Below are 27,695 nucleotides of genomic sequence, written 5' to 3'. Positions count from 1 at the left end.
GATCCACAGTTTTTAAGGTCTTTAATATATGGGTCGGATTGGTATCGATAATTTGGGTCGGTTTGGTTCAATCCGGCCCGACTCGAGTCCATTCACTTTCACACTCGACGACCCTCGAACGGTGCATTCGAACTACTTGCCAAAACCAAGCCGAGTCAGCGCGTGGTTGGTCGTCGAGGTGTTCGCTTCCGCGTGCGGGGCCCGCTCGTGCCAGCCTCCTCCTTCGCAGCTAAGAAATAGAAGTAAGTTAAGAAAACAAAGCCCATCTTCAAGTGAACCGCACCCGAAAATTCCTACCACAACCTTTTTCGTCCTACGTGGCGCTATGCGTTATGGAACATGTATGGGTCCCGCAATTTCGAGTTCGAAATATAGCCACATATTGAGGTCAGATATGATGTGAGGGTATTAAGTCGAGTGTCTGAGAACTTTGGTCGTTCCCATGGGCTGGAAATGAGCCGAAGAACGATATATACACCCCGTTCTTCCATCATGCCCCCTTCAACCGCTGCGTCCTCGTTCTCTCCGACCACCGCATACCCCTCAAAAACCCTTTTCCATCAATGGAGCAGCAACCTCTGCTTTCATCAGGTACATCTTTCTCTCTGACTCTCACTGTCTTTATCTCTTCTCTCACTTGAGTTCCGGCGGAGCTCGCTGTTTTGGTTACCGGCTATAATTCACAATATATTGAAGGGGAAGCGGGAGGGAAAGCGGAGGAGTCGTGGGTTTCGTACCAGTACGTCGGGAGGAGCCCGTCCGTGCATGCACCCCCATCGTCTGTCGCGGCCGGAAAGGAGTTGAGCGTCGAGGAGATCCGAGCAGCCTCCGTCTTCTCCTCCGACCACTATTATCCGCCTTCCATCCACGGGGCACTCGTCGGCTCTCCTGAGTCCGATTTCTCCCAAGGTACTCGTTTCTAGCTTTAGTCATTAGTCGTACGGGAATCTCTTCTTTGATTGGTACCATTGGCTGGCAAATTAGGGTTTGTACTCCTCTTTGGAGGTACTAAACATTGAGGGAACTCTCCTCTTTCCTATTGGGGAATCTGATCCCGAAGCAGAAAGGTTTTTCTGATCTACCAGTTGTTAGCTGTGGCTTGGTTTCATGTGTTTGAATGGCGTGACGAATAATGCCTCATAGTTTTTCTTTGTTAATTTGTGGTCGAGAACTAATTAATGTTGGATTGGGAACAAACTGGAATCCTATGACTTTCACTTAGTATTTATCAACGATATGTCTATGCAGTATGAATAATGTTGCCTTTGACACCAGTTGTTACAGATCAAGCTATTATTCCTCAAGGAGGATACGATGGGTACTCTGGTGGATACAGCTCAAAAGAATTTGGGAGGTCAGTTTTAGCAATGTGCTGTCAAATCTACTGTTTTCAATTGCCATTTGGTTGATTTTTTCTTGAAGATTCTTATTATTGTCGCATCTCGCTTCTTTTTCTTCTTTCATTAGAATTATGATACATTATATGCTGTGGATACAATCTCAGATATTTAATTCGCTGGTACAACCCTCAGCACTAATTAAATGTTTAAAGTAAACAGCCTAGGACTAAAAAATGTTTGTGTATGACAGTCTGTTGGTTGTTAGGAATTTGCTCTATCTGCTGCACAATATTTTGGATTTTGGTTTCTCATGTACATGTTGTAGTTGTTGAATTATTATCCAATAGACAATAATTTTCACTTCTAAGACCTCAGCAGGCCTCTTCTTTCTTAGCATCATGTAGAAGGTTTTTGTTATAAAAAATTGGTAGTTTAATTGTGTTTAAATTGATTTACAGGCAAATTCTGGATGAAGTGGAAGTACGACAATTACTTATTGACCATGTGGGGCACCGCTGTTGTTGGGGAAGTCAACCTGCCCGTAGGTGGAAAATATGCTCAATTGAGGACTGCAATGTATATGTTGGAACTCTAGAAACTTTTATAGAGGAGAGAGAAACTATTGAAGAAAAAGAGCCATACTTGGGGGGAAAATTTGATGGGAAAGAGAAGGGACAGGAATTTGGGGTGTGGGAATTGGATCTGAGGTCTGAGTTTCCAATTCTTTTTGTGCCACAAAAAGAAACAAGGGTTAAGATCCCTCATTCTGAAGCTGTTGAGAAATGCCCTGGTAAGAGCCTATCATCTACTACTTATGTCTGTAGATTTTTTTTCCCTAAGAGTAAATCATTTTAGGACTAATTTATATTCAACTGCTAATGACTCATAGACCAAGTAATGACTTGCACATAGTTTAGTTTCGCCTTTGGCGTGGGATAATATATCCTATAATTTATCAGAAGAGAACATTTTTTACTAAAAAATCCCTCATGGTGAATTGTTTTTGGAAGCTTCCTTCTTGAGGTAGAATTGTTCCTAGATTTTAGGTTGTCCAACAAAGATTAAGTATGAACTCATTTCTTATTACGTTGATAGTTTTCGTTCAGTGCAACAATCTAGATACCGAGCAGCTTAAAAGGGAGGCCTAGATGGGTAATGTGCTAGATGTTTTGCACTCTTTTGTAGATTTTTCAATTTTCTTCTTTGATGGTTTCAGTGAAATGATTGCTATAACTTTGTTAATATATAGTTGTAGCTCTGTCTCTGTCATATTACTTTTTCTCGGTGATTGAAATTTAAATATTTAATTTCTAATCATTCTTTTACATCCCTTGAATTATAAAATGTGTTAATGCCAGATGACTGTGCAATTTAACTAGATGCTATTTTTAATTATTTCTATTCAAAATTTTCACCAGCTGCATTATTACCATAATGTGTCAACTGTTATATCCATAAAAACTGGCAGAGTGTGATAGTCGAGGCGATATAGTCTGCCCTACATGTAATGCTGGTCAAGAACGTGGTTTTTACAAGGAAAATCAGATGACCCAGTGTGCTCCTTGTTATGGAAGGGGTTTGATTGCTCATCGAGATGGATCTGATACAATGTAAGCTAGTTGAGCATTCTATTAATAGTGGTTCTAGATTTCTTTTGTTGTCTATGGAAACTTACCAGTATCAAGGTTGTGACAGATGCACAAGATGCTCTGGGAAGGGAATGTTACCGTGTGCAACATGTGGATCCCGGGGCCTTGTGAAATGCCATTCATGTGAAGGACAAGGTTCTCTCATTACACGCAACATTGCTCTTGTTAAATGGTATGTTTCACATTAACACTAAAATTTTTTATCGATTTTGAATGCTGAATTTCAAGGTCTTAACTGGCTGATGCAAATAGAACATGTCTGAATGCCATTGGATTAAAATATTTTTTATGAAAAATAATCACTAGCTTGTCACATTCTTATGTGATGCAAGCCTTTTAGGAGCAGTTGCACCTCGCCTTACAAATTTATATTCAGAATTCTGCATGTTTAATTTGTACCTTCTATTAAGCTAATTCTTTGAATTTTCTATTACTGATTTTCTTTTGACAATTTTGTCTGTGTATAGTCATTTGTATAGTCATTTATACATTACTTATTAAAGAGCTAAAAATTGCAGTTTATGTTTCTGCAGAATCAGGATTTTTTTCCTCAAAAAGTGATGAAACATAATTCACTATGATGCTTGTCCTTATTGGTTGTTTAAGTTCCAAATCAAGGGATGACAAATGACTGATATCATAAATATAAATATCAATGGCTGCAGATGAAACACATTAAGGTTGAATCATGGACATTGAGATGGAATGGAAGTATTCAAGAATGAAACACTATGAACATATTGACTTAGCATTTAGCAAACTTTAGAAAAAAAGAAAGAGGAAGATGTGTTACTGATGTGGCATATACGAGTTGAAATTGAACTAGAGACAAGATCAGCTTTTATGTTCAGTTCATCAAGAGCTCCTCAGATGTAATAAGTTGCAACTTTTGGTACATAATCAAATTCATATCTGTAGTTTGATCCATATTAAAGAAACTATCTGCGTGGTGCCCGAAAACAAGTGTGTATTTACATGAGCTAGTCTCTTAGTCCAAATCAATGATCAGCTCCATAATGAGTGGAGCTGAGCCATATATTGATTTCCAGTTAGAAGGATAATGCCGCAGTCTGATGCAAGCAAAGACATTCTATCACAGAATAGTAATCCCTTGCTCACATTGGTGGATTTCAACATAATTTCCTACTAATCATATCCCATATTACAGACATGGATAATGCACCATAGAGAAATCAATTCCATTTTTATGGTGAACATTTGTGTAGTATCCTTTTTTATGATATCCACAGAAATAATCTGAGGATTTTCTCTTTCTTATAGCCATGTAGAAGTTTTGTGCCTTATGTCACACAAGCTGTCTTCCTCCTTTTGTATGTGGCATCTTCAACAATCATTGGCAATTACCTTTGCTGTTCATTGATGAACCACCCATCCAAATGCTCATCAACATAAACTAATTTAATATCATCTGTGTGTAGAAATAAATCAGTATCCTAGCTTTTTTAGCAGACTAGATTCTTTATGATTATAGAACCTATCCAACCAAGGTAAGATAGTTCTAACACTTGTACCCATATTAAGGGCTCGCAGAAAAAAAATCTAGTTGCATTTTCCCCCCTTTAGTACATCAAATAAAGTATAGTACAAAAATACTCTCACAAAATTAGGAAAGTTCTCCAGATTGAACCTTGGTTTAAATTATCGCTTACCAGACTTGATGTTGAATCAAGCTTCCATGGGCTTGAACTGCATTATCAAATGAGTTAAGTTTACTGATTTTTTGGCTTTCCTTGTTTGCTCTGGTTTTAGTGTCAATTTATAATGTATGCTTCATAGATTTAAAACATTTCCATCATAATTCTGTGTTCATCTTTCCACCTATTGTTCTCTGAAGAACATTCTGGCGCATGCCAAACTGTCATGCTTTAAGAACGTGCGGTTTTATCCAGTTCATTCCCATCCAGATATTTATGCTTGTGTTCATCTTATCTTATGCTTCAGTACAGAAGCAGACTGAGAGCCAATTCATGATATATTGGTCTTATGTGCAGGAAGACGCTCTCCAACCGGAAAGTTAGCGCCACCAGCGCTGCTGCCTCAGTTCCTGATGAAGTGTTCCACAGAGCCAGGGGGGTCCAGCTATGCAACATTCAGGCCTACCAATGCACACCTGCTTTTTTTGCTGATTCATATCTCCTCAACAGGTTCTCGTCTGAAGTCATTGCTAATCGCTCTCCGATTCCCCCCGCCGCAAGGGTCATTTGTGAGAGGCACATGATCTCTGTGGTACCTGTCACACGAGTGACGATGGGTCATGGCAATCGATCCTTCAGTTTTTATATAATTGGATACAGCAGGGAGGTTTTCATAAGGGACTATCCTAAGAAGTTCTGCTGGGGCTTATGTTGTTGCTTTGATTGGCTGAAAGTATAGTGTTCATAGACTAAGTTGGAAATGATAGACTCGTGGATGAAGGCATATGAAGAGTATAATTTGTAGTCGTTTGTGTCTATGTTTTGAAGTATAATAAAGGTCTCACACTGCATTGTTTGTATGGAACCTAAAGATGTGGACGAACACATATGAAGAGTGTGAAATGCAGTTTTGACTTGTATCCATGCTTTATCAATATAATAAATGTTTCGTTCTGCTTTTGTTTTATGGTGTCTACAATAGAGGTGTCAATTATATTTGCGGGTATAAATATTTGTTCCTAATGGTGTCTTCATCTTATATTATTATTACATTATATATATAATATTTTTTATATTTATTATTAATAATCTGAATAAAAAATTACATACTTATAATTAAATTCAATACTTATAACTTCAACATTCTAATATTAATCATTAAATTAATTTTATGTTTAATTTTTTTATTTTTTATTTTTTATAAATAAAATATTTTTATTTTATGTTTATAAATCAATTTTATGAAATAAATTAATTAGGAGAATTTGGTGTGTGCGCACAAATTTGTGTATACCTGCAGAAGAACTCGTGCAACCAAACCCGAATACACGAACCGTTTCGGGCTAAGGTGGTCGGTTACGTGCAGATTGGTTCGTTTGCCAACCGACCACTTGTTTTTGAGGAGCCCTAAAACATAAAAGAGCCCCAAAGTTGCTTCGTTCTCGCTGCGGTCCGATCTCTCGTTCCCCATTGCTTGTTCCGGCGGCGTCGTATCCTACGACGGTAAGGCTTTCGCTATAGTTCATCGGCATTGTAGGTTATTTTATCTATGGAAGTGAATCTTTGCCCTCTGTTGAACAATAATGAGCTTTGTTTCTTCGATCGTTACCACTACAATCCCGATGTCCTAACTAAGCTTTGGTTCCACGAATTAAGCTCTTGTTTGTGAATCTTAATTTGATTTCATGTGTAAGTAGCGTAACTGGACCCCCGCCTTCGGTTTCGATTTGTTTGCTAGACGTATGTGCTCAGCAATGCTCCCCTTTCTTTCTCGGTCGTTTATGCTGGGTCTTTTTCTTTTTATTTTTGCATAACAATTATGATCATCTCTGCATCAGGATATTCAACAAGTTCCACAATGGCTACTAAAAACGGCGCAAGCAGTATTGAGAAAGATCAGGTACCTAAATCTTCTTGTGCATAATATTTTCTCCTCATTTTGGTCCGTTTATTCTTATCATTGGATATGGACCATGTTGGCAACTGTTATTTGTGTTCTTGATATCTTATTCTCTGAAATATTTGAATTGTTTTCTTCAAGTTCACTACGGAACTTCTAAACACCGGTCTTTTGCAGAAGAAATATAGCCTTAATTCTTCAATCGGGCAAGACAGTAAATGTATCTTGTCCTTGGGCCTGTCTTCTAGTAAAGTCTTTTGCTTATTCAATCTTGGGTACACGTTTGTGATGGCATTTTGCAAAATGCAACATAGAAATGCTGAGCTTTACCATACTATGTGATGCTTGTTGCTTCAGCTATAATATGCATGCTTATGTGTAAATGATGTGGATATGTTTTTCTTCTCCGTAGTATTATTCTTCAAGTATTTAGCAATCCTATAAAGACACTGATGATCTTTTTTACTTAAATTTCATGACCATTGGTATCATGATTATCTAAGGTCATTTTATCATTTTTCTTTCTATTTTCTATGAACTTATCTTATAGTCTTCTAACCTAATTGTGCAGATTTTTGGAATGGCAGAGAAAGAAATGGAGTACAGGGTGGATCTCTTTAACAGGTAAGCAGCCTTCAAATGTAAAATATTAAAGTTACTTAGCATCAATGTCCAGTTGATGTTCTCCATGCTTTGAAAATTCCCATAAATCATGTGGCTGGGTTCTTTGTATTTTCTGTTGCTTAAACTTCACCAGTTCACCTTTCTTCATCTGTTAGGAACAACCTCTGCTAACTCGGGTTCTTTCTTTGATGGAGAGAAATGCTCCATAAGAGCTGATTGAAGGTAATAAGAAATTAAGAATATTACATGATTATGAAAACAAAATAACGAAGGTTCAGACTTCTTTGGAGCTTGCGAGCACCCTTAACCGTAGAGAATTGTGTGCTTAGGGCTTAACTTATTTGAAAGGGAATTTTTTCAATCGTCATGCTGTTGCCCTGACTTAGCCGACCTTATTGAGTTACAGAGCTAGCTGGCCTTGTGTAGCTCGATACTAAGGCTGGCTGATCCTTTACACAGATGGCTTCACCTGGTGCTCTTTTATTCAGGCTGGGAATAATCCTTTCAAGTCAGGTCCCTGCTGTAGTCCACCTGCTAATACCTTTAGGTGTTCTTTCAGGGTCTTGGATTTGGTCTTTTAGACTTTTTCTAACTCATCCCTCTGTTGGCCCAGTCAGAATGAGAGCTTGCTGCAGCTGCCAAAGGATGCATCACATTTTGTGGCTCCCATAGGAGCTGACCCAGCCCTTCATCAGTGCAGTAGTCTGGCTGGTTGCTGATGGGATCTGGGCGTAAACTGGAGCTGGGCACATCAGCCTGATGTCAGGCCTCAAGATGATGCAATGATAATTATAAACATTATCATTCTCATTCTACCAGTTTGCTAAACAAACAGCATGCAGTTCTATCATACAGGACCTAGTATAGCTTACAAAAGAGGACTCTCTTTATTTTCCTAAAGGTAGAAAAAAGGTGCATCATTTGAAATTTTAAACTTTAATATGGTTAACATGTCACCAAATGTTGAGGTTCTAAATTTGAATCTGAGATTCATCCAGGTAGGTCTTTGCTACTTATATGGTAACTTGTATAACAGGTGGAATCATTTGACATTTTTTCTTTATTTTTGAAACAGGCTTACACAGACATGTTTTCAGAAATGTATTGAGAAAAGGTTTGTCATGCTACAGTTACAACTTTTTTATTGTCTGTTAGCACTTTTTTTTGCTCTTTATGACCTTATCTTTTTCTATATTTAACATCTGTTTGCTCGGTGACATGATAGATTGATGTATTTTGCTCTCAAAATATTTTTGGAAGATTTCTTTTTTCTAGAGTAGAAATTTGTGTTGACTTTCCTTTAAAATGATTAAATCATCAAATGCTGTTGTTTGTACTGAGCAAGTAATTAACTAACAACTACCCTTGATATTCTTTCCAGGTATAAGGAATCTGAGCTCAACATGGGTGAAAACAGTTGCATTGATCGCTGTGTTTCAAAATATTGGCAGGCAAGATATTTGGAGTTGCAGACTTTTATGTAATGTTGTATTTAGTTAAGTGGTCTTTGTACATATACTTTCATGTTAGTAAAAAAGAGAATAGATACATCTAAAATCAAGAAGCACCATACAAATTATTGTCTTCAAACTCCCCTTCAGTTTATTAGATACCATCATTACACATCAGTGCAAAAGTAAGAAGAGAAGCTCATTAAGGTTCAGTTGGATTGTATGTGAAGATAATTTAAGTGGAACAATAGTGATATATGTAGATGCCCCAAAAGGATGAAAGGGACTTATATGATAGGTGATGGCATAGTCATAAAAGTTCTTTACATATATCATATTGTTGAGTTCTGTAGAGTAAATACTACTAGTAATTTGCTATGTAAATGTTTCAGACATGTTGGCATTCATATATGACAATATATTATATATGTCTTTGATGTCAGTCTGTCATCTTTTTAGTGTCTGCCTGATTTATCATTGTTAAATCTGCAAGTTGCTTACATCACTCTATTCTGAAAAGTCCTCGATCTATTTTGGGTTATCATTGCATTGGAGCTTTTTGTAACCTTGGTGTTCCTTATTTTATTTTAGGGGGAAAAAGTGTGTATAATGTGCAGAACTTCATGGAATGTGAGCTTTTAGGAAAAGAAAATAAATCATCCAAATAATATTTCTTTTATCCTGTACTTAAGACTCCCTCATTTTGATTACCACATTCTAATAATTGTTTGATAGTTGATCAGTCATTTCTGAAGAGAGCACTCAAACTTTGTTCAAATGGACTTTTTACTTTTGCTAACTGTTAGTTCATGCTGCTTGCTGTTACCAGATTTTTATGGTACCATGAAGAAATATTATCTTAGTCTCCATGATTGTGGTATTTGCAGGTGACAAATTTAGTAGGGCAACTACTTGGTTCAAACAGGCCTCCGATGTGAAGCATCTGATGCTTTTCAGACCAATATGCTATTTCACAATTGGCAACATACATCAAATGATCATGCAACACATTCTGCTTTACTTTGGACACAGAGAGAGGCAACATCTAAGATAAACTTGTTTAGAGAGAAGATCATGCTTTCTTTTTTTGGTCTTATGATTACTTGTTTAACGGTGACTTTTTTGGGCATCTTTGCGTTCATTAATCAACAGCAGTTGGGATATAAAATCAGTTTGTTATCTAGAATGCTGCTTGACATGGCTGGTCCAGTTTGACAGGCAGCAGATAATTGTGCCTCTTTGGGGTTATGCTGCCTCCTCCACTACGTTAAGCTACCATCTTATGACAGTTTTCTTTTACAATTTTCTTGAAGCATAGAGAGAACATTTACATAATCTTAGATTTGGATATTCGAATGGTTAGATTCTGCCTAATGCTAGGTGGATGTTAATACTAGCTCAGTTTTGGTGATTTAAGTTTGGTTTAATGACCCCAGGTGCAGTCATCTCCAGTGTTGTTCGTAGATTCGAGTGCATGTGCTTCGGGGTCATGTCAGATTCACTTGGAGACACATCACATGGTTGGTGGATCCGTGGATGTGGCCATCTCATCTACCTGCTGCTGCATGCCTGTATAGTTTGTGAAGTTTAATGCAGGACAAAATTTGCCCGTTATATTCCTTCAACGGCTATCTGAATCAGGTCATCAGCCTTTATCACCTTTACGCAATGAATAGCTAATGGACACAAGCAGATCGCAGATAGCCGTAAATGGAGGTTGGTCTTCTTCTATCACCTTTACCGCGATGAATAGCTAATAACAGTAGAAAAAACAACTGCAGAATTACTATACCGTACTCCAGTCTATAATATATGAGGCAGACAATCAAGCTCTCCAAACAGGCGAAAGCGGTGGATGATTTGGTACATAGGCTTTGGCAGCACTTCGCCCCAGCTGATCATTCACAGTTTGTTTCTGCAAGTTTTTTGGTTCTGCTGGATGATTGCAGGGCTTCCTGCCATGGAGCGCTGCTATGCAAATAGCTAAAGCCTGAAGCAAAGAGATGGATGATCGAGACTCCACGGTGTAGAGCCCCTGCTTGAAGGCAACAATGCTGAAGGCGGCATGTCTTCTCTCTTTCGATCCGCCCTGAGAGAGTTCAACAGCCGTTGTTATCTACTTGAAACCAACACAGCCAGGAAAGCAACAGATGACCGGTTAGGCTGCCATACCTGAATCGATAGTTCAAGTCTTTGAGTACCATCTGCGGTTTGACGGGCTTGGAAAGAACACGAGGTATTATTGTGCTGCTCTTGAAACTTGTCGCTGAGAATAGTTAGCATGCAACCCTCATCCCAGCCTCCGCAATCGCATGCTCCTCCTGATCTCCATCTCTCTATCAACGGCGAGGGCTCGCCATCGGTCGACGAGCCATGAACCCCACTTGGAAGTATCACTCGAAGCCGATCTGTCTGCAAGCATTTCTCATCACTCGAAGCACTTGTATTTCCTGCTGGATTCGTCGACTCGGTGGAGGAATCCGACTTGCACATGTATGGTGGTACCACCCTAACAACAATGGCAGCCAGCTCGCTCATAGCTGAAGAGTCAACAGACTTGTCATACGTCGGTGATGGATGAGCACCGAACAGAACGAACTCTCTCGCAACACGAGACCTGCCATTGTCGTAGCTCCTCGTCTTGCAGAGTGAAACCTTCAGCTGGGCAACAACATGGGAGATCAACTGATGCCTCTTGTCTTTGTTCCCGTAGTTGCTCCAGAACATGCTTTTCTTCTTGGCACTGTTCACAGAGAATATCCTATATATGCACTCCAGATCATCACTACCGTCGAGGCTTCTCATTGTTATTGCCGCTGCAAGTACTTGGCTGTCACAAGATGAGAGCATGAACAGCGGGAGGCCATTCTTCCAAGCAACTTGAAGAAGAGCTTGCTTCATCGATGCCGCATGCCTTTCATCAGGTAATTGACTTGAAGTAATCATGCTTCTCCCTGCAGGACATGCAGAGTCTACACCTGTGTTTAAGGGCTTGCGCAACCCATGGGATGGCATGTCCATTCTACTTAGCTCACAAGAATGGCGACCGTTCCATGAGGCTGCAGATGCCCCTGTCGAATGAACATTGTTCTTCGGCTTCAGTATAGGATCCAGCATCCTCCTCAGTGGGCTTTGCCTGTGCTTATTCTTGAAGGTTGCTTGATCTCCAAGTGAATTATATGGACAAGAAACAGGATCAAATTGCTCTCTGCATGAAGCTTCCTTCGAACTAGAACTTCTGCTCATCCTTTTTAGAACAGTACTTGAATGATCAGATGATTTCTTTCCTGCCACAGCCGTCACTTTTGCTTCAGACATCCTGGATTCTTGGGCTGTATTGGCTCCAGGATGCTGCTTGCAGAGACCTCTAGAGAATAGTTCAGTGTCTCCGTTTCTGCATATGGATTTATCGGTTGGTACTGCACTTTCTGATGGAAGAGTGCAGCACATGTCATGTTCGTCTTCCGCAACGGCAAGAGGTAGAGGGCAAGAGTGAGGAACCTGAGGATATCGATGGATGATTTCGACATCGTCAGCTAAAGTACCTGAATGACTGCAGCCACTTCCCTCGGCCAGCCAGTCGTCAGTGGCTAATGGGGGGGAATCAGAACTAAGCCATCCACTGTCGATGCTCTCTGGAAGATGATCCCATCTTCCTTTGAGATCCTGGGAAAGTTGTGGCATATGGTTGGCCTTGGATTGACACTCTTCTGCTTTCGTCAAGCTGCCATTTGGATCCTCTGCCATTCCAGTTGCAGTAGCATCATCGATCTTGTAACTTGAAGGTGGAGTTGCAGAACGTGGAACTCGCAGTACATCGCAGGACATGGCTTCCAAATCTGAATCTTTACTGTTACCTGCAACATGTTCGTGGCTTAAAACATCAGCACAAAAGTCTCCATCATGATCCTGATCACTTCCACCAGGAAACTTGGTGCAAGAAATCCTTGAACCAGGAGAGCCTTCTATATGTCCAGAATCTTCTCTTTCATATGCAACAGGCGATTTCTTCCCTCGAGATAGAGGACTAGAAATGGTTCTACAAGATTGGTTGGAGAATCCAAATGTAGAAAATGATGAGGACTCAGTGCTACTAGATGCCGAGTCTCCACCTCCCACATCCGTGACACATTTCTGGTGGTATGTCCATCTCTCAAGAAGCCCCCAATCCAGAACTCCAAAATTCAGTGCTTTTCCATGAATGTCATCTCCTTTCTCGATGCGCTGAAGATAAAATGGCACATTTGACATGTTCATAACTGGTTCATCGATACCGGTCACCGTCCTACCGGGCCATGGCTTTTGAGAAGTCCTTAGAGGTGATGCGACTGAGTTTTTCTTCATCTTGTGCCGATCTTTGGCCACTGTTCTGGGGAGCTTTTCGGAATTTAGGGCCACAAACTTCTCTACGAGGTCAACATTCTTGATTTTGCTTGGGAATGAACAGTTCTCCTTGTACGATCTCGAGCGGTGAAGCTGAAGTGAGCTCTTTCTTTCATGTTTATTGAACAGCATTTCTGGTGTTCTTTCATCCTCTGCTTCAACTGCTGGTATTCTGAAAGGCATGATTGGTTAGTTCTCTTCCAAAAATTTCTATCAGCTTTCCTTGTCTTCGCTGCAGCTTGTTTCTTATACAGCACAATCGAATTGCCTGCGATTAGCTCTCACAGCATGACCGTGTAAGCTCCCGATTTCCTTTATCATGTTGAGGGATAAAGAAGCTTCGCATGCGAACATCTTCGAGTGGAAGAGTGCATAATGCTGCCTGCATCAAAGAAAGTTCACGATCCATAAGTTGCTCTTAATCACTACGGAGCAAAGAAAGTACAATTACTACAGTGAGATATCAATCTAAGACCGAAGCTTCATTTGGACACACTTCAAGAACAAAATTACATCGCAGTGATCTTAATTGGTGAAGAACTACCGACCATAACGCCAGAACGAAGAATGCGAGAGTTCTATTACTATTCACTACAGTGTATCGCTTTGTAGCATGTATAATTAATTTCATTTCATCTACAAGCCAACGGGGGGAAAAAGGGTATGTAGAGGCGATGAACGGAGAGTCTCCGGAAGCTCAACGAAGTTGGACATCACCCAATTCTGATCACTCCAGACTATGAAGTTTCTCAATTTTAAGCAACAATTTTTCTTTGATTTGAGCTGCTACTGCGCATCAAACAAATGCATACGATCAACAAAAGAAAAAGGCCCTAAAAAAGATTTTTTTCTTCTTCACCAACCTCACTGGTCCTGAGAAGTGCATCTACTGCCATCCGGATGCTCTGAACTCGGCAATGGTTACATTCCTGGGGAATGGTAAGAAAGCGGCACTAAGTTTAGGCAAGCAGGGCGGAAACAAAAGAGAAGAGAAGAATCGCAACAAGAGACTAAAGGGAGCAGACATGACTAGCCATTAGGAGGAGGAGGATTCAGAATGAGGCCATACCGGAAAGGAGAAGAACTCGAGATGTGCATCTGCTTTGTCCCTTCTTCCCTGTTTCGCTGAGAAGAGTTCACCGTGGCCTCGAGGGACCAAAGTAAGAGAGAGGAGCAAGATCAAACCAGAGAGCGAAGAGAGGAGAGGCTTGGCGATCGCTTTCGTAAGGATAGGAGTAGTGCGGGGAGAAGCAGAGCGGCAGGCGGTGTCGTCCCTACCGATGAGGAGGAATCAGCCACCAGAGGCGGTGGGGCGGGCCGGGAGCAGCGGAGGCGCTTCTGTTGTGCCTTCGGATCGTTGTGGAAGGCCAGCTGGCGGAGGGAAAGAAAACGACGGGCGGAGGTCGCTGAAAGCGAGTCGTGCAGAGCTTCCCCCCACGCCCTTCCCAACCCGCCAAAGCTGTGGGTCCCACACCGCTCTCCCCCCTCAGAGCTCTCTCTCTGTGTTAGATCTAAATGTCGCATACTCTCCCACTTATATCTTCGTAGAATAATTAACGTCACCATAAAATGACATTATCTAAGTCGAATTAATTGAATAATAGGCCCAAATGCACATATATATATATATATTAGTGAGTTCACTTGACAATTTTGACTGTGAAGTCAATGTTTATGGGCCACTGCAGCATGTGATCTCATGTCTGCACCAAACCAACCCCCACAAGTGTGTCCTCGCCTGACAAAGACGTGTGGGGGGGGGGTGAGAAAAGAATAGTTCCACCAATGGGGCCCACCATTTAAACTATTGCCAGATGTCCACGTCACAGTACGCATGTAATTAAGTTTACATTGATTTGAACTATAGGAGTTAACAACATCATTTGATTGTAGCCTTCTTCGGCAATCATAATGATTATTATTTGGAACTGACATCGAATTATGAGACAAGTGATTGTTCGATCGAGGGGATATACGGCATGATTCCAAAGCAACTACGAGTGATCGGTGCCATCACCATGGACGATGGATGATTGCTCTCGGTGGCCATGGAGATGGCCTTGTTTATCCCCTGTGGGTCTTATTTCGTCGGAGCTTGCTTGGATTCATATTAAAAGTGGATAATATTAAAAAAATTTATGAGACTAATATATTATTATCAATTTTAATTTAAATATTTTAATTAATAATTTAAATCCAATAAAATTAATAGTTTAATTATTCTATAATTAATATGTTAAAAATTAATTAGATTCATGGAGAGGACTCATCACCGTGTGAAGTCATCACGAGAATGTCGAGCTTTTGAGTAAAGAAGATTATAATATCCAAATTAGTTTTATATTAAAAGTGAGCTCAACTTTAGCTTAGGTATTTTAATTAATGATTTAGACTAGATAAAAATTATACCTATCAAACTCGGATCATGATTGAACCACTATATAAAGCATCAAAAGAAAAGATATTACAGGCGATATCTTTGTTATCAAGATATAATTATATAAATATATCACTCAGTTTAAAATTAGAATAAATATTTTTTAATGGTTGAAACTAAAAAAAATGCATGTTATTAATTTATGAACAAAATTATTTTTTATTTTTATTTTTATTTATATATCTGTTTATTTAATTCTGAAATCTGAGAAAAATGAATCGGGCCGGTACAACCCAGCTCAGCCCAGTGAATGTCGCGGCCCGGCGATGTCGGCCGACTCTGCAGTGTGCACAGGCCTACGATCACTGACCAAACACCAAGAAAATTGCAAGCTTAAGTTGCCCGATAGAATACTTCTACACGCATGCAAACCGTTTGCCAGCGAACTCTGCAATGTCTACCGTAACATATTAATCACCAGCCACCACGCCAAGAAAGTTACAATCTATATAGAACCAGAGTACTCGTGATGACTCTGGATTCATGGTATCGAGCCCCTCTCTGCTCTCTTGAGTTCTGTTCTCGAGATGCTTCTTAGGCTTCAGTGTTCATGCATGAAATCGACTCTGCTGTCCGAACCAACATTGACAGAGCCTTTTCCCTTCACCTCTACACGGAGATAATTCGTCAATATTTTCTTCACACCAAATCCATGGTTATGAGACTTACCGTCGACGAAGACAGGGCTCTCTTCCCTCGTAGAACTAATTAACGGTGCAGGCGAGAAACCTGGTGCGGAATGAGCACTCGCAAATGCAGTGTCTGAAGTAGGCGCCGAGCATGGAAATGATGCTTTCTGGTGGGCGATGACACCGGTTCTGGAATCCAACAGGTGGTCTGAATTCTTGCTGAAGTCGTCTACGTACAGCAGTTCATCGATGCGAGCAACAATGTTGAATGCAAGGCTCTCCAAAACTCTGGAATAGCTTTCAAGAATGGATTTCCCGAGGTCCTAAAGATTCAACCACATGAAATATCAATGCTTCTGAGGTCGGAATTGAAAGGGGGAGAGTAATTGCAAGGCACACAAACCTTGTTAAACTGGATTTTGCACACATCCAGTGCGGTTTGTGTCAGACCAGGAAACCTCTGCTTCAGGCAGAGCAAGATAGTCTCAGCTCTGTCAGCAAATAATTCTCTTTTTCCTGCGTCCACAACCATGTCCTTGACGGCGGCGCTCCAGGATGATTTGGTGGTGGCGATGCCATTCCTGTTGCTTACAGGTCTGGCCACCCTTCTTCGACGCCAAATGTACGTTGATGCCTCGACACGGTTTGCGATTTCTAGAGCTTGGTGTTCGGAGGACAAATCAAGACAATCGAGAAGACAGTCAGGCGAAAACTGATCCGAAGTAACATAACGATGCATCAAATCACCCAAGCTCGCTCTTGCATTCTGTGAATCAGAGCCATGCCATCAATTCAGGATCTAACACGAGGAGAAGCCAATGGATGGAGAACTATACTCGATAGCGGAGGAGGAGAGCACACCTTGGGAAGCGAACTAAGGTAAGTTTCGGGAACCTCCATTTCTGCCAAAGTATCAGTGTTAATAGCAATTGAAGCCTTCAGAATCTGATTTGCACATTCTCTTTTGTGCTGCAACTGCTTTCTTGTGTTTTCATGAAGACCATCGAGTGGAACATGAGGTACGGGTAGCCACCACTTCTCTTCTTGCCGGCAAAGTGTTCTTCTGAAAGAGGCCGAGCCATCAGAATCCGGTGCCACTATACCTTGATCAACATACCAAAACTCGGGATCATTGAAACTATCTAGTATTTCCTGCAGAAAGCAAAAAATCAGTGAGAGCACCCTCTTGAAGTCTGATATCATTTATACATGTAAGGATTCTCACGAGAAGCATGTTGTCTAATTTTCGCAGTGCTGGCAGATTGATGTACAAATCTGATCTTGGTCTGCAAGTCATGACCTGAATTCAGAGGGCTAACAGTGTAAGCACTCACAAAAGTTAAATCATCATGCCATCAAGTCCAATGCCAGTGTATTTACTATAAGCTAGGCTGTTGAGATTATAGACGATGGTTTCGGAACAGAGTGTCTGGATTCTTTCTGACAGATGCATTCAAGGTTCGTTCTGGTTATAGCCAAAAGAGTGGAGCAAGAACAGCATGTACCTCGAGCTTGCTCCCGTCAGGAAATGTTTGCCAAGAGGGCATCAGATCCACGATGTGATCACTAACACAAAGAAGCCACTCCATCTCCCTTCGCCACATGGATTTCTTTTCGGGAGGCAGAGGTTCCAACCTCCAGAGTTGCCCAAACACCGTGGCTGTAGAAGAACAAGTTGCATCAGGTGAAGTTCTCTACCAAGAAGAAGCGAAGAGGCCAGAAACCACAGCACGCTTACCACACAGATTGGTGATGGCATTGGAGATTGCCAGTGCAGTGCATACTCCCTTCCCGCAGCCTGACATGTCTTCTCCCAGCAACAGTTTGGAAAACCTCTCCTTCATCAACTCAATATCTAACCGAATCCCAAAAAAAACAACACCACAAAAATCTGAGACGATGACCGACCGGATAATTAATAGGATTCGGTAAACTAAATACAAAGCTGTAAGCGGATCAGAATGTGCACGAGATAGCAAATAAAATAGCAGCATTAAACATAACTAGTTAGTTGCCTGTTTGCCATATGAAACGTGCAAAGCACCCGAGGCACAACCTCTGAGCTTATCAGCTTTCGCATCATTCGAATCGGTTCTTTCATCATCCGCGTCTGCATCAGAATCCGAGGACTTCCGCGTCGGCCAACTCGATGGCACCGACGGCGGCAGCGATTCCTCAGAGCCGCTCGCGCCTCGTGCGTCCTCGCCTGGCGAGGTCTCAAAGCTTGAACTGCTCACGCAACGCTCGTCTTCCGTCGAGTAACTCAGCATGATCTTGCGCTCTCGGCCAACGTAATCGAGAGGTTGTTCCCTGTCACCGCATTTCTCCACGGAATCCTCCATTGCGAGCCTTTTCCCCAACAATCACGGTGATCTCAGACACACACAAAGCCCACGCTTAATAGTCCTGACACCGAGAGGGCGGTGGTTGGCTAAAGTTGGCCGAGGGGAAGATGTAGTGCTTCCTGGGGTCCTCTCCGCCTGCTTGCTTGCTTGCTGGAGGAGGGACTAGTCTGGCCCCTAAAGAAGGTGACCATTTCTGCAATCGGCAAAAGGAAGAGCAACGAGAGGACGACCGTGGGGACTCCTCGGTGAGGGTTGGTGATGGCCAATGATAACCATAGCTGGATCTTATACATGAACTCTATCTGGGAGATGGAGAGAGAAGCGCCACGGGCTTTCAAATCTTGTTCTCGACGGTCAAATATTGAACGGAAACGGAGACCAAAAGGAGGGGTTCGCGGTAAAGAAACTCCTATCTTTTGATCACTTGATGCCCGAGATTGTGCGATGATCGAGTCCAATTCAAAGTTGAAACAGGAGAAAGAACATTTGGCTCGTGTTTGATCGAGTCCATTTCAAAACTAAAGTTGGAAACAGAATCCGCCACTGCCAAATGCAATTCCAACTAATGTCGAGCCTCCACGTCATCACATGGATGTACAAAGGAGCGTGAGTCAATAGCCGCACCAAGGATCGGATCCGATAGAGATCCGAACCCATATGCTGAATCACAACCATAGCCGTAGCACTACAGCTTATGTGATTATTTACGTAATGACAGATTTCTCCAAATTGTGGAGATAACATCAATATTCATATGGATCCATGTAATGCACTTGTAACAGTATGAACATAAAAAGATTGTACAGTAGTAAATCAAAAGAAAATTAAGAAATTAAGAAAAGCATTGGCCAAGTCTAAAGCTTATCTCGAGCACTTCAATTAAACTATTGCAACATTCAACCACCTAAAATGGCATGTCACTATGAACTATGATTTGGTCTTCATAACAAAGAGAAGATTAGAGAACTTGTACGCCAACTAGGTACAGTATATAAATATATCTATGAGCAAAACAGTAGTATGTACCAAACCGAGATTGGTACAATGATTACATGGGCATTAACGCCTTAAGTGTGAAGATAGTTAGCAGCCATCATCAACTCCAACGTAATCTCGGGTTCAATGTGAAACTCCGTCTCTTTTCCACTGCCAAGAACAACAACCAAAAATGAGTGGAATTCTTATTCTTAGAAGTCACCAAAAGAAAAAAAAAAAAAAAGGATAAAAATGAAATGAGTCCAACATGTTGGGCAAACATAATATTCAAACACATAAACAATACCCAAACATATATAGAATTCTTGATGATACTATCTGATTAGTATTATAACCAAAATGTAACACCAGGATCTTTCTCACTTTTTTATAGTGAGATAAATATTCTATTCAAAAATATAATTGTTTACTAGCAGAACTAAAGAATTATTCACAAGGTTTTTAAGAAGAACCACTTAGCTTTCATTCATGAAATAAGGATTGCATAGAATAGAATAAGAGCAAAGTAACAAAAGAGTATCTAAGATTTCAAGATACACCACTAAAGTTTAAGACAAGGCTAGGGCTCAGATTATTTTCTTTAAAAGAAATATTAGTTATTTGGAGTTCCCTAATGTGACAACTGAACTGATTATGACGTATGTCACTATCACTAAGTTCTGAAATATTGTCATAGGTACTATGGTAGGTTATTTCCATGGGAAAAATAGAAAAAGCTATTCAATGTCACCTTACCTCTTTGTAATCAACATAAAAGTATTTGTCTAGGAGACTTGGTGATTGAAGACAGCTTTGTGTTTCATACTGAATATGATTAGTTGAAAGATTAGCCATCTATAAATTGCAGATGATTACTGAATGTTCTCTGACAGAAACAGCACAATATAAGAAAGATGACCGTGTTGGACCATCAATTTGTGCACATTGTAAAAGCATCTTAGAGGAAATTAGATCTGTCATGATTCAACATACAGATTATAAAGCATTATGGGATTCTAACAGACTTAAGTTCTTTAATATTATGGAAACTTGGAAAAACATCCAAGAAAAAAAAGCTTGCTATGGTAACATGAAATAGTATAAGAGAATCCCAAGATATGAGAGGGAATATTATGTACAATACACAACAAAAAGCAAAAAATCAAGTTCTAGTTGGACTGGTTCATATTGGTCCAGCAAAGGATTGGACCATATAGGTTGATACCCATTGATATACACACACAGTTCATACTGGCTGGTATATATTGGTCCAGCCAAAGGATTGGACACACACACACACACACAATATATTCAGTGATCAGATGGTACAGGTTGGAACACTGATATCATACCCATCTGGTTAGTTGCCAAGACCATTATCAAATGGAGATTTAAAACCTTAATGACATGTGATTTGTTTTTTATTTTCTTTGAGTGTTACCATATGCATGCTTAGTTGTGAATATTCCTGTTCATTAGAATTAAAGCTCACTTGACAAGAAAAGAGAAAGGAAAACTATATGACAAGTAGTTATGATAATTTCCTTCTGAAATAAGACTCCATTATTACCCATCGGCCCAACAATAGAGAACACGAGTGTAAATAGTTCAAACCAAGTACTCCTCTATCTTTATTACTTTGGTACAAAAATGGCTGCAATTTGGATTCGGAAAGGTCACTGATGGTCACCATTCTGTGAATAAACTCAAGTATCCTAGGAACCATATTGGAGGATTAGATGAAAAGGAAATATGACGGAATAAATAGATTGTGCAATGACCAACAACAGTTTCTGTTAATGCACTACCCAAGCATGAAAGTGAAACCACAAACAACAATATGCTGACCGGCTGGTCAAATATAAAATAAATAACAACCTAATACTTAATTGCTCTCACTTGTCACAATAACAAGTGAACCATGGAATGGATGACAAGTAACATGTAAGACATACAGTGTCAATAGACGGTCCTCAGAGAAGTTGTGAATATGTTCAACACTAGATTCTGATAGTATTTAGATGGAAAAAAATTACAGAGCTGCTAATGTGAAAGAAAAAAAGGTTGTAGTAACTAGCAAGCAGGCAAGTCTCCCTCCCTCACTCCTACTTTTTTGTTTTACTTGAGGAAGACAGCATTTTGGTCAAATTGAAAGGCCAATCTTAGTGCTGTCAGCAATATGGAATTTCATTAGGAACAAAGCAACTGATATCTAAGGTGCATAGAGAACCTGACAAACTATACTTCAATGATTGTGCAATGCCAGAAATAGGCAAATTTTCAATGGAACATATCAACTATAAGCTCGTTACATGAGTCTCTTAATGATTTGTTATCTCATCCTCCATAACCATGGAATCTCATAAAGTCTTTTATATATAATCAATTATTTGTACCTAATCTTATGTCAAATGACCTAAGATATCAATCAGGAAATGGTATAATATTATGAAAGTCTATGCAATATCATCAAAACAAAAGTTAAACCAGGAATCTAAAAAAGATCCTTTCCAATTATACTCAAGGAAAGGAACACACTGTCCTTTTTCTTTTGAAACCATGTATAGTGAATAGGGGTTACATATGAATGGGCAAATCCATAGTATAGCTTGGACGATTAAGGATTCTGCTACATGACTATGGAGAAAACTATCAGATGCATGTCCATTAGCTTAGATATCAAGCATCCAAGAAAGAGATTTGATTCCACAACAATCAATACACTGTTTCAAAACTGCTGCTTATTGTTTTGGGGAAAAAAAGAGATAGCATCAAAAAGCCTATTATTTAAGAACTATTAAGCATATGGTATGGACTAGTGGGTTAGCAACCTAAAGCAGCCATGCATTTAAGACCGCTTTGGCTTGTACTAAATTTCTGAGTAATCTTAAAAGTTAATTGATAAGTGATACCTCATAACGATAATATTTGATGAAGAATCATAGAAGAAGACTAATTCTATGAAATTAGAAGAAGTTATGTCGGCTCACATCAATCAATCGTCAGTGCAATTGGCAAGAAGTAGAAGCAAATCCATGGCGAGCAAATAAGCAATTAGTTATTCTTAATTTAGAAGTAAAATAGATTGGGATCTTGAAACCCTTAAATTTGATGAACTTCGTCGACCCAAAAGAAAAAGGAAAGGAAAAAACAACAACGCGTACTAATAAGAAATCAAAGTGGGAAGGATGGCAACCTGGAGTATTCGAGGGACCAGTAGAAGTATTGGCAGATCTTCTCGAGGATAGGAGTGCTGATCTCCGGAAAGGTCACCTGCCCGTGCTGCGTCTCCGCGAATCCACCTGCGCGCCCACAAATAGACGACAACTTATTTCGCGATCGCTCTCGACATCAGCATCAGATAATAGAACGATCGAAAGAGAAGAAGAAAAGGCGGAGGAGGACGAGCCAAGGAAGAAGAAGGGGGAAGGGGAAGGATCAAAACCGACCTGGGGAAGTAAGCATGTTGCGGATGGTCTGGGAGACCATGGCAGCCTTCTTGTCGATGACGAACTCGAAGCCCTCGGCGCTAATCAGCTTCACCGTCTCCTCTTTCCTCGTGTTCTCCTCCCCAGTCTCCATCCTCTCGACGCCACCACCAATGTGAACCCTCCTCCGTCCCGGAGACTTATGCAGAGGGTGTAAACGGATCGGATCTGTTCTATCGGATCCCGCTAGAAACCGGTCTCCAACCCGACGGTCCGACCCACAAGAAAAAGCCCATTTGCGTTAGTTGAGATTAGATCTGATCGTGATTTGAATTTTGCAATGAATCACCAAACTCAAATTGCAATTACATGAATGAGTTATTCGCCCAAAAAAATCGACGCTCCCAAATGAGCGAGCGATCATATATACGTGATATCACTTTCTTACGAATTAAACGGAAATAATAATAATAATATAAGGCGGTCATGTAACAACGGCTCTTGTGATAGAAGGGAACGGTCAGCGGAGGTATTGGTAGGCTTCGGTCTCAAGTTTTAAGCATGGTGTTGGACCGCGTTAAAGAGAGGTGTATAAATGAATGGCCCTAAAAAAAAGGCGGTTTCGACGTTCAAATGCCCCCCCAATTCCTTGGGTGCCCTGTTATTCCTCCTCTCCGATCTCCTCTCCCCCTCAGAAGCATCGACTTCTCGGCCTTCGTTTGATCGCATCTCGTGTCAGGTCGCTTACTCCTCCCCTTTCTGATCCAATTTTGATCTCTTTGCGCCTTGTGTCTCTATCGATTATGTTGTGGTTTTTGTCTTTTTTTTCGGGTTTATGGATTGAATTCATGTTATAGAGAGGAGGAGGAGCAGGAGGAGGCGGATTGAGGAAGAAAAATGGCGTACCGGGTGGACAACGAGTACGACTATCTGTTTAAGATCGTGCTGATCGGCGATTCGGGCGTCGGGAAATCCAACATCCTCTCCCGGTTCACGCGCAACGAGTTCTGCTTGGAATCCAAGTCCACCATCGGCGTCGAGTTCGCCACCAGGACCCTTCAGGTGATCAATCGGCGTCCTTCCCACTGCCCCCTAATCCTGCTTGATTCTGCACACCATCTGATCTCTTCTTGGAACTCGGTTCATTCTCAGTTCTGGATTTAGGATTTCTTGATATATTGTGATATATTGCAGAGCTGCATGCATACTAATGTTCTTATAATGTTTACGGAAAGCCTTTCCAGCAAGGGTTCATGACTTACCCTCAACATGCTCAACAAATTGTTCCTACATAATTCACTCACCCTTAAAATCCATTCTGGGCTATATGAATTATGGCAGCCTCTAATGAGCAAGCGAGCTTAAGGGGATTTCTTGGATCTTGTGGTCATACAATGAGGTTATTGCTTAATGGCATTGCGGGCTAGATGAACTATTGCAGCATTTAGTGAGCTAGGAGATATTTATCAGGTCCTGTAGTCATACATGAGGTTTGCCTATAATGAGTTATGGTCATACGTGAGACCAGAGATCACTTCAATAGGCATTATGAAGATTCTTAAGCTAGAATTAACTTTAATTTATGGAGTCTAGTCTAGATTCATAGGATGGAAGGGTTGTACGGCGCATGGTGGAAGAACACATGAGATCCTCCATGTGCTTGAGTCGATCTTCTCGGGACCTGATCTTGAAACATTATGAATCTTCATAGAATCATGCCTGAGGTAATCCAAAGAGCAGATCAGTGATCATTCCAGTCAATTGCAGTCAAAAGTGCTTTCACATATTTGTGAGCTCTATATTTAATGTGGACATTTTGAGTAGAACTCCTTCCTGGCCTTCTGTTAGGGTCAAAAGAATAGCTCTGCACTCCTGAGGTCAGGTTAATGCGGCCTTTGTGTTAATGACAATGTTGGATGTAATAATTTGACAAATGCAAGGTTACCCAAAGAAAATCTTTGGTTTAAATTAGTGAACCAGATAGAGGAAAGATTTCTTTCTTTTTTTACTTTTGTTTCAGTGTCGTGGAGTTTCCCTCGAAATTATAGGATGTCCTTGAAAGAAGATGAGGTGTTGTCCTTAGCTGAGCTAAGCTAAGTTTATTGTGAGGGGTGTTTCATTGTTGTTGCCTGATTACTTATATCGTTCGGTTCTTGTTCTGAACACCCATAGGAGTTTCTGACATTGCTGCTGGTTTACCTATGCATGGGTTTTACCTTTTTCTCTGGGATTTCATCTTGTGGATTGATGGGTGCGAAAATTAAGATGTTCTTGGCTTCTTCATACAGAGGTTGATATCGTCAGTACATATTGAAAGCCTTCTCTTTAGTAGTTTCAATTCATGTTGAAAAGCCTCGCTCTTAAGATGTGATCACTGAGTCAACGTTTGCATGAGGCATGCTCACTTTTTTATGAAGCAATTCTTTGATTGCACAAACACAGATAGAGGGGAAGACAATCAAGGCACAGATATGGGACACGGCCGGTCAGGAGAGGTACCGTGCCATTACCAGCGCTTACTACAGGGGTGCAGTGGGAGCGCTCCTCGTCTACGACATAACAAAGAAGCAAACTTTTGAAAACGTCCAAAGGTGGCTTCGTGAGCTCAGGGACCATGCGGACTCCAACATTGTGATATTGATGGTCGGTAACAAGGCAGACTTGAGGCATCTGAGAGCAGTTTCAGAGGATGAAGCCCAGACGTTAGCTGAGAAGGAAGAGCTGTCTTTTATGGAAACATCGGCCTTGGAAGCACTCAACATAGATAAGGCATTTCAGACCATTCTAACGGACATTTACAACATAATTAGCCGGAAGGCTCTCGCCGCACAGGAGGCAGCAGGAACAGTTCCCTCCCAGGGGATGACGATTAATGTGTCTGATTCCGCTGGAGGTTTTGCAAAGAGAGGTTGCTGTTCTTCCTAGGTGATTCCCTTCTGCTTGATTACATGGTGCGACACGAGAAAGGTGGATTAGGCTCAAGGGGCTAACAATTTTGGGAGGCTACGAGATGTAGAGTTCCTTTCCCCAGAGGCAATTCCTGAACCATGTAACTGTTGATTTCTTGTTATGATTTGAATGTTGACATTGAAGCATGATTTCATAGCATTACGGCAATGGAATTCCGTGTGTAGCTTTTTACGGTTGGTGTTGTGGAATCTCGTTGCAGTTAAACTCAATTCTCCTGAGACGTTGCTCAGTTCTCTTATTTGGAATAACGCCACAAGGTACCTTAATTTCTTTTCAAGTACTGAATTATTTAAGACATTTTATATAAGACCCAAAAATACTAAAGTAAATACTATAATTACCTAAAGTGTTTTTTATAAAATATTTTATTTTTAACCAATAGTTTTGACACGTAGAAAATCTCATGACATGTCGCACCCTAACAAAGTGTCTAGTTGAGTCGATACGTTGACCGATCGATTCCTTCACGTCAACATTGATTTGATATGATTGCAATATTGTGATGTGCTAGCTAACTTAGCTGACATAGATAATGACAATTTATTATAAAGTTTTGAGCTTGAATCTATCACTTATCAAAAAAAAATTTTGGTGGTTCGATGCACTCCTCCGTGATTCAGTAATAATTGATGATTCTAATAGATTAATCTCTCTCCTACTTAGCTCCAATCATTATCCAAACTCATTATAAAAAAGCTCCATTGGTCATCTTTCCATCTCTCTCCATCTACTTAGCTTACTATGCTTCACCACTTTTCGAATTGTTCATTAATAATCATCAAATTAGTTCCAACTCTTGATACATTAGACAACCAAAATCTACTGTAATAAATTATAAACACAATCAAGTATTTTTATCTACTAAGTTATTTAATACCTTTAATTTTTTGGATAAAAATATAAAATTTTAAATGAATGTAAGATTTAATCTTAGAACTTTATTAACAAAATGGGTAAACAAATTCATTTTTACTTAATCAGCATATATATACGACTACTTTTTGGTCGCACACAATTGCAGTCGGTAGCTTATAATGATTTCCTGGTTTATCATTTTTAACATGTTCACTAATTTAAAGGAATTAGCGAACATTAAGTACATACGTTCTAATTACATCTTCTCCTTATGTTATAAATCTTGCAATAAAGTATATTTTGGGTCTAAGACACGTCACAACCGATGCCATGCCGCGCTACAACCGAATCAGCAAGGGGAGCACTCACACGTGCCAAGTCAAAATCTATATCGAGACGTTGTTTGGCATGTCCCATCTCGAGAGCTCGGGACAACGTCATCTGGCGTCGTTCCGCGTGTCCCGGGACGACGGCCGCACAGTACTATCTCATCCCTCGAGGATCAACTACCACGCCGAGCCCGCATGCAATTGACCCTTATACAATAGTATAAAATCTATAGCCGACATCGTGCCAAGAAAAAAGAGGGGGAAAAAAAAAACAAGAAGAGAACTAATTACTGACTTGCTCGTCGACGGGGCCAAAGTTGGAATCACCCGACAAAGGTTATTTTTGCAGACAAGCGACCACTCTCGAGCCGCTAGCGTCTCAACCCGGAAATCGTCATCCAGTGTACGAAGATGAGTTAGTAACCACCCTGGAGACGGAGAGATGCGACTCAGCATAGACGATACCCGGATCGAGAAACACTAATCAACCTCCCGTCGTGAGGGTTCGACCGATCTCGACATCCAGCTTAACTGATCGAAGACTTCCGACATCGATATGTGGACCGGGCCGTGCTGAGTCATCAGCCCCGGTACATTTGTTGACCAACACATGTGACATGAGCGACTGTATCAAAAGCGACCCAAAACTTAGCGGCTATTTCTGAAAAATAAATGTATCGTTCGAGAAATTGGCCTATAAATAATATATTAGTATTGTTTAAGTA

At 40.6% G+C, this 27,695-nt stretch overlaps 6 protein-coding genes across 9 annotated transcripts; 3 read left to right on the top strand and 3 right to left on the bottom strand.

Moving 5' to 3' along the window:
• Window positions 1-459: 459 nt before the first annotated feature.
• Window positions 460-5,604, top strand: LOC103987855 (uncharacterized). Of its 2 annotated transcripts, none has more exons than XM_009406290.3 (7): window positions 460-591; window positions 697-909; window positions 1,285-1,354; window positions 1,799-2,130; window positions 2,809-2,950; window positions 3,036-3,161; window positions 5,002-5,604. In XM_009406290.3, the coding sequence occupies exons 1-7, from the start codon at window positions 564-566 to the stop codon at window positions 5,381-5,383; spliced, it is 1,293 nt and encodes a 430-aa protein (XP_009404565.2). In that variant the 5' UTR covers window positions 460-563; the 3' UTR covers window positions 5,384-5,604. The 2 variants fall into 2 exon arrangements, with proteins under 2 accessions (XP_009404565.2, XP_009404564.2); XM_009406289.3 differs by having other exon boundaries at window positions 1,276-1,354.
• A 391-nt stretch (window positions 5,605-5,995) lies between these two features.
• LOC135641230 (mitochondrial import inner membrane translocase subunit TIM10-like) lies at window positions 5,996-9,805 on the top strand. The gene is made up of 6 exons (XM_065156452.1): window positions 5,996-6,147; window positions 6,483-6,544; window positions 7,116-7,168; window positions 8,244-8,282; window positions 8,550-8,619; window positions 9,507-9,805. Exons 2-6 carry the CDS (start codon window positions 6,503-6,505, stop codon window positions 9,555-9,557), a joined length of 255 nt encoding a protein of 84 aa, XP_065012524.1. The 5' UTR covers window positions 5,996-6,147; window positions 6,483-6,502; the 3' UTR covers window positions 9,558-9,805.
• Window positions 9,806-10,320: 515 nt separating this feature from the next.
• Window positions 10,321-13,185, bottom strand: LOC135641231 (uncharacterized). The gene is made up of 2 exons (XM_065156453.1): window positions 10,792-13,185; window positions 10,321-10,708 (listed from the first exon to the last, which is right to left on the bottom strand). The coding sequence occupies exons 1-2, from the start codon at window positions 13,183-13,185 to the stop codon at window positions 10,445-10,447; spliced, it is 2,658 nt and encodes an 885-aa protein (XP_065012525.1). The 3' UTR covers window positions 10,321-10,444.
• Window positions 13,186-15,701: 2,516 nt separating this feature from the next.
• LOC135641229 (rop guanine nucleotide exchange factor 7-like) lies at window positions 15,702-18,681 on the bottom strand. Of its 3 annotated transcripts, XM_065156450.1 has the most exons (8): window positions 18,125-18,679; window positions 17,807-17,923; window positions 17,574-17,728; window positions 17,294-17,368; window positions 16,930-17,220; window positions 16,472-16,834; window positions 16,109-16,391; window positions 15,704-16,048 (listed from the first exon to the last, which is right to left on the bottom strand). In XM_065156450.1, exons 1-8 carry the CDS (start codon window positions 18,408-18,410, stop codon window positions 15,981-15,983), a joined length of 1,638 nt encoding a protein of 545 aa, XP_065012522.1. In that variant the 5' UTR covers window positions 18,411-18,679; the 3' UTR covers window positions 15,704-15,980. The 3 variants fall into 3 exon arrangements, with proteins under 3 accessions (XP_065012521.1, XP_065012523.1, XP_065012522.1); XM_065156449.1 differs by having other exon boundaries at window positions 15,702-16,391; window positions 18,125-18,681; XM_065156451.1 differs by lacking the exon at window positions 17,294-17,368 and having other exon boundaries at window positions 15,703-16,391; window positions 18,125-18,680.
• Window positions 18,682-19,257: 576 nt separating this feature from the next.
• Window positions 19,258-22,992, bottom strand: LOC135640544 (uncharacterized). Its single transcript, XM_065155072.1, has 3 exons — window positions 22,838-22,992; window positions 22,585-22,690; window positions 19,258-19,559 (listed from the first exon to the last, which is right to left on the bottom strand). The coding sequence occupies exons 1-3, from the start codon at window positions 22,968-22,970 to the stop codon at window positions 19,481-19,483; spliced, it is 318 nt and encodes a 105-aa protein (XP_065011144.1). The 5' UTR covers window positions 22,971-22,992; the 3' UTR covers window positions 19,258-19,480.
• Window positions 22,993-23,412: 420 nt separating this feature from the next.
• On the top strand, window positions 23,413-25,903 carry LOC135640045 (ras-related protein Rab2BV-like). Its single transcript, XM_065154147.1, has 3 exons — window positions 23,413-23,555; window positions 23,674-23,878; window positions 25,259-25,903. Exons 2-3 carry the CDS (start codon window positions 23,714-23,716, stop codon window positions 25,739-25,741), a joined length of 648 nt encoding a protein of 215 aa, XP_065010219.1. The 5' UTR covers window positions 23,413-23,555; window positions 23,674-23,713; the 3' UTR covers window positions 25,742-25,903.
• The last annotated feature ends 1,792 nt before the right edge of the window (window positions 25,904-27,695 follow it).

Source organism: Musa acuminata, chromosome BXJ3-6 (genome assembly GCF_036884655.1).
Source record: "Musa acuminata AAA Group cultivar baxijiao chromosome BXJ3-6, Cavendish_Baxijiao_AAA, whole genome shotgun sequence".
NCBI classification, from domain to species: domain Eukaryota; kingdom Viridiplantae; phylum Streptophyta; class Magnoliopsida; order Zingiberales; family Musaceae; genus Musa; species Musa acuminata.
Note: the sequence above shows the minus strand (reverse complement) of the source record. Positions and strands in the feature narration are given on the sequence as shown.